Raw genomic sequence first — 5,839 nt, 5'->3', positions numbered from 1 at the left:
TAGGGGTGGGCAGGGTCTGTTGCTGGTGGGCGGAGGGGTGGGCGGGGCAGAACAGAGGGGCGTAGCCAGTCTGACTCCTCCCCTCTCTGTCTCCCTGCAGTGGCCTCCTCCTGCATGACGCGCCTGTCGCGCTCCCGCACCGCCTCGCTGTCCAGCGCAGCCTCAGGGGACGGGAGCCAGTCCCGCTCCCGCACCCTGTCCCAGAACAGCGAGTCGGGGAGCCCCCAGCAGCCGCCGCGGCCGGCCCCGGGGAGCGGAGCCCACACCATGGAGGTCTCCTGCTGAGCAGAGGAGGGGGAGGGGATGGAGACGCCTCCCGCCTCTGACCGGGACTTCCTGCTATCCCACAATGCACTCCGGCCCCAGGGGCCACGCGACGCTCACCCCCTAACGGTACTAAACCGGGGAGGCCCCGATCTCAGAAACAACAGCACAAGCAGCGTTAACCCTTTAAAAACAAAATAATCAACGCCCCCTGGGCCCCGCCCCTTTCCCTTTGGCTCCTCCCCCTCCTTAGCCCCATGCCTTCCCTCCCCCATCACCTTGGCTCCTCCCCCCCCCCTCCTCAGCCTGTCTGGATCTTTGGGGGGGGGGTGTTTTGCAAGTGGAAGGGAAGAGGTTCTGGGGGGGGGCCCTGAGTGTTCCCCATACCCCCTTTGCCTGTCATAGCCCTGACTTCTGTTCGTCTGTCCCAGGGCAGTCCTGTTCCTGCCCCCTTGGTGTCCATCTGTCTGTCATGAACATCCCCCTCCTGTGAGCCCTCCCCCCTCCGTCCATCTGTCTGTCCAGAGACAGCCGAGCCGTCCAGCCATCCCAAGAGTCACCCACCACCCCTCTATATACGTGTCTGTCCTGGACACCCCTCTTCTGGGAGTCTCTCTCCCCGCCCCTCACCCCATGTCTCTGTCCTGGGTGCCTCCTGCCCACATCTGTCCTGATGTGTGTGGGGAGTTGGGGGTCACACACACACGTCTCCATCCTTTCCCAGGATGCATTGCAAAGCCATTCGCCATCCCCCAGCCTGGGTTCTCGTTGGGAGGTTGGGAGGCCCGTGTGTCTGCATTTGGCTCCCTTCCCGGTTATTCCCCAAGGACGTTGGACATTCAGGGTGTCTCCCCCAGGGGGCGCAGGTGCGAGGGGGCGGGGCACTGTGCACTAACCTGCGTAGATATTTAGCGGCGTGTGGCGTGCGTGCAGGAGCCGTGCTGGCTGGAGCGTGGCTGAGGCAGAGAATTGCTCGGCTGGGGGTGGTGGTACGAGAAGGGGGCCTGCAGGAATGTGATACTCAACTGGCTTCCGACTGTGCCAACTGTTCCAACAGTTGCAGGCCCCAACTGTAGCAGGTTCTGATTGTTGGGTTCTGGCTGTAAAAGGGCCTGGTTGTACCAGCCTCTGGCTGTAACAGCTTTAGCCTGGGGTAGGTTCCAACAATTGCACCAGGCTCTGATTGTTGGTCCTAGTAATGGACTCTGTATGGACTCTGACTGTAGCAGCTGTGTATGTAACCAGCTCTGGCTGTACTGGATTTGTAATGGGCACTGTAAGTAGAGGGCTCTGGGTGTAATGGACTCATGATGGTGTAGAGTTACAGCTGTAAAGGCTCTGCCTTTATTGGGCACTATAAGGCTAGGCTCTGACTGTGACAGACCGAGTGTAGCGACCGCCGCCTGTGCTGGCTGTGTAACAGGTCCTGTTTGAACTGTGTTCCAACGGTAACAAGCTGTGAATGTAACTGGGTCTGACTGTAACAGCTCTGTGCGTACCAGGCTCCAACTGTGCTACCCATGTACCAGTTTCTGGCTCTGACTGTACCAGTGACATACCAGGCTCCAACTGAAACAACACTGTGTGCTGCGCTCTGGCTCCGCCGGGCTCCAGCTGTACTGCTAATGTACCAGGCTCTTGTGTCCGACTGTACTGCTGATGTATTCGACTCTGTCTGGCTGTAATAGCTGTATATCCACGGGGCTGGGGCTGTACCAGAGCGACAGCCAATCCCAGCCTTAACAATAAAATCTGTAGAGGAATCTGCCCCGCACCCGTCTGTGACTGGCCGTGTGTGATATAAGGGGACGGGGAGGTGGGGCTCCATGGGGCACAGCCGGATGAAGGAGCGGGCCAGGATTGGTGTTGCCCAGAGCAGGCTCAGGTGAGAATAAGGGGAAATAAGCCCAGTAAGGGCCCAGGACCCCATAGGGGGCTGATCCTAGACATTACAAGTGGGGAAAGTCCCATCATGCGCCCTCACAGCGCAGTGTCCCTCCTCGCTGAGCCCCTCACTCTGTTCCCCAACAGCACACTGCCCCGTGCTGAGCCCCTCGCTTTCCCCCACAGCATGACCCCCCCACACTGAGCCCCTCACTCTGTCTCCTGCAGCACAGTGCCCCCTAGCCGCATACTGGGGCATTGGCAGGCAGGGGAGAGCGCCCCCTGCTGATTTCCCCCTGCCCTACTCCCTAGCACCGCACAGGGGTATTGGCGCCAGCACCGATTGCCGGTGAAAGAGTCCCTGCCCCCATGTAGCTGGAGCCCTGGAAGCCAGGCGAGGACAGTGTCACGGTGCTACACATGCCTGGCTCGCCCATTCTCCCCTCCAAGCATCGCTGAACCTGGTGCGAGGGGCCCAGCAGCGCGTGAAACGTGAGGCAGCTGGGGTCAGGCCACCATGCTTTGAGTTACACGCCAAGTGGCACCAACCTTGCTGGATTATTCCCAGGGCCCCATACTGCTCTTCCCAGGTGACCTAAAGCGGAGATTAATTTTAGTGCACTGTCCCTCAGTTTCCCCACATGGCCTGACCAGGAACAGCACCCCTGGGCTGGCAGCCACGGAGGCTAGGATTTTCAGAGGCCGTTGGGCTTTAGGTGATTGACGCCATCAGCTCATTGCCGCATGGCTGCAGGTAGCCTTGGGACGCAACATACTAATGCTCAGTGTCCTCTCAGCTTGTCCAGCCTTTTTTCCTCAGTGGATTGGAGTACTTTGAGCTCAGTGTCACCCCCATGTGGGCGGAAGGGGAATTACAGCTCTGATAGCCCATTAAAGAGCTTCCATTCTAACCCACCAGCATATACAAGAACTTAGGAGTCACCCAATGAAATTAATAGGCAGCAGGTTTCAAAAAACAAGAGAGTATTCACACGCCTCATACGCAACCTGTGGAACTCATTGCCAGGGGATGTCGTGAAGGCCTAAATATAGCTCCATGAACTTACCTATCAATGACTATTAGCCACGGTGGTCAGGGATGCAACCCCATGCTCTCGGTGTCCCTAAACCTCTGCCTGCCAGTAGCTGGGACTGGGTGACAGGCGATGTATCACTCAATAACTGCCCTGTTCTGTTCATTCCTTCTGAAGCACCTGGCACTGGCGCCTGTCAGAAGACAGGATACTGGGCTAGATGGCCCATTGGTTTGGCCCAGTGTGACCCTTCTTCTGTCCTTATCCCCAGCTCTGGCCTGGGAAGGGAGTGGGGTCTAGTGGTAAGAGCGAGGGGGTGGGGGAGTCTGTGAGCCAGCACTCCTGGGTTATGTTCTTATGTTCTTAACAAGTGTCATGGGAGAGCTCCATTGAAAGCCAGTGGCCCGCTGGGTGTCACCACCATTGTTTGCTGTGCATACAGCTCCCATGTGAGCAGACTGCACAGCTCAGCCCGGCTGGCCGACCAGCCCAGTAAAGGCGGGGTCCTTGCTGCCCTTGTGGGGCTTCCACTGGGCACTGATTTGCATACTTGGGCCAATACTAATGAGGTGCTGGTGGGCATTGAACAAGAAGTGGAGCCTGGGGGGGGGGGGGGGGGGGGTGGGGGAGATGCTGGTCACAGGGGAAGGACAAAGGCCAGGTCTGGGCCAAGAGCTCACCAGCACGTTTGCTCCACTGGGGGCTGGAGCAGATACAGACCTGTGGGCAGGTAATGAGTCACCCTGCAATTAGCGAAATGACTAACTGGTCCCTGGCTCAAAGAGCTGGGGGTATCCAGCAGCCACATGGTAAATCAGTAACAAAACCCAGCACACTCTAACGGGAGAGCTGGCTGCTCTACATAGCCCTCCCTATGCCATGCAGCATCCAGGTCTCTGCTGGGGCCAGGCCACTGTTGGTCTGAGGGGTTACTTCTGTCCCCCCCAAAGTCCAGCCTACAATCCGTGCGCCTCTCAGGTTTGCAGAAGTCCGGAGCTTGCTGCTGCCAGCCAAGCTCTCACTGGCTGGGGACTGGGCACTGAACGGGGTGGGGGGGGGTATTAGTGCCACACGGATTTCGCTGCTGCTACGGCCTCGGGCTGCCTGCAACATGCCAAAGGCCCAGTGCACGGGGAGAACTCCCAGCTGGCGTATTCCAGGAAGGGTGAGCATGTTATCGGTGGGCTCTTATCTCAGAGGCTTTCTATAGCTGAGCTGGCGTCCGGGTCAGTATTGCTTGGCTGGCACAATGACACTGGGCCGGTCTCTGCTCCCAAGTACGCAGCGTGAAGCTGCCACGCTGGCACCAGCAATGCCGTCTCAGTTGCGCTGGGCAGAGAGCCGGACGGGGCGACGCCAGGGAGGGCTCACGCTCTCTGAGTCCCAGCTCTGCAAGCAACTCTGCCCTGGGCTCAGGGAAGGGCCGTGTCTCCTGGCTAGTTAGTGCCCAGCTGGCAACAGGCGCCTGCTAGGTGGTGGTGGTGGGGCACTGGCACCCAGGCAGTCATAGGCAAAGCTCCTTTGAGAGACCATCCCCCTGAGTGCAGACACGCAACTTGGGGGGGTGCAGGCTCCGCTAATAGCTGGCGGTGTACAGCAGCTTCCCCGAGCCCGGCAGGTCCCAGCCAGGCTAAGCCCAGCTTGACTCTTCCCAGGGCCCGAAACTCTGCACCATTACTCAGATTTGGGGTGCCTCATGCGGGTGTGGGGCTGGGTTAGGGACCCCAATTTAGGGTCTCTTGACCAAGGGATCCCCAAGCTATAAAGGCCCCAGCTTTTCTCCAAGTTGAGGGATTTTACCCGGGGTTTTTGCCCAGACCTGGGGAGCAAACCACAGCACTGAGCCTGGCCCAGGGGGCTCCATTGCTGGACATGGCACCCGCTGCCCCTTTGGGGGAGAGCAGTGAAAGCGAGTGGCAAGAGAGTTACGCTATCCCTAATGCTCACGTGCCTTCACCAAGCAGGGGCGAGAGCATTATCCCTGTTACAGGTTGGGAAACTGAGGCAGGGAGCAGGGCAGCGATTTGCCCAAAGTGAGGGTGGGGGAGGGTCTCCCAGGGACATAGCAGCACATCCCCCAGCGCCACCCACCGTGCGTTCAGTCTAGTAGGGCGTGGTTTATTTCTATAGCCATGTAACTTAGCCCATGTGCCTCCCACGCAGCAACCAGGAGGCCTGACTCCCAGCCCCCCCAGCTCTAACCACCAGCCCTACTCTCCTGCTAGAGCAGAACCCAGGAGTCCTGGCTCCCAAACTGCCCCTGCTCTAACCCACTAGCCCCCAGCCCCCTCCCCGAGCCAGGGAGAGAACCCAGGAATCCTGATGCCCAATGATCACTCAGAGACAAGGTTTGTGACATAGACCTGCTTCATTCAGTGTCTCCAACAGCCTCTGTATCACGTGACATGAGCCTCTGGAAGGTACCATTCCCCACGGACCCCACTCAGACGGAGCTGGCTGCCCACCCCCCTTAGGGCCAAAAAGGCTGGCGCTCCGCAGCACCTGCAGAGAGAGAGGTGCCCCCTCAACCTAGCTCCAAGGTGGTTAGAGCAGGGGGCTGGGAGCTAGGAATCCTGGGTTCTATCTCTGGCACTGGGAGGGGTGTGGGGTTCTAGTGGGTTAGAGCAGGGGGGGCTGGGAACTAGAACTCCTGGGTT

At 59.1% G+C, this 5,839-nt stretch overlaps 1 protein-coding gene across 2 annotated transcripts in view; it reads left to right on the top strand.

Annotated features, from left to right (window-relative positions):
• The window catches only part of NDRG2 (NDRG family member 2), a 13,361-nt gene extending 12,839 nt beyond the window's left edge, over positions 1-522 (top strand). For both annotated transcript variants that reach the window (XM_026656813.1, XM_029912611.1), the window contains one exon: positions 101-522. In XM_026656813.1, coding sequence (XP_026512598.1) covers positions 101-285 — 185 coding nt within the window. In that variant the 3' untranslated portion in view covers positions 286-522. The remainder of the gene's footprint in view (positions 1-100) is intronic.
• Positions 523-5,839: the final 5,317 nt, after the last annotated feature.

The sequence above is a fragment of the Terrapene carolina genome, unplaced genomic scaffold, assembly GCF_002925995.2.
Source record: "Terrapene carolina triunguis isolate 2854851 unplaced genomic scaffold, T_m_triunguis-2.0 Scaffold233, whole genome shotgun sequence".
In the NCBI taxonomy this organism is placed as follows: Eukaryota; Metazoa; Chordata; order Testudines; family Emydidae; genus Terrapene; species Terrapene triunguis.
The sequence above is the reverse complement of the archived record's forward strand: the minus strand, read 5'-3'. Positions and strand labels throughout refer to the sequence as shown.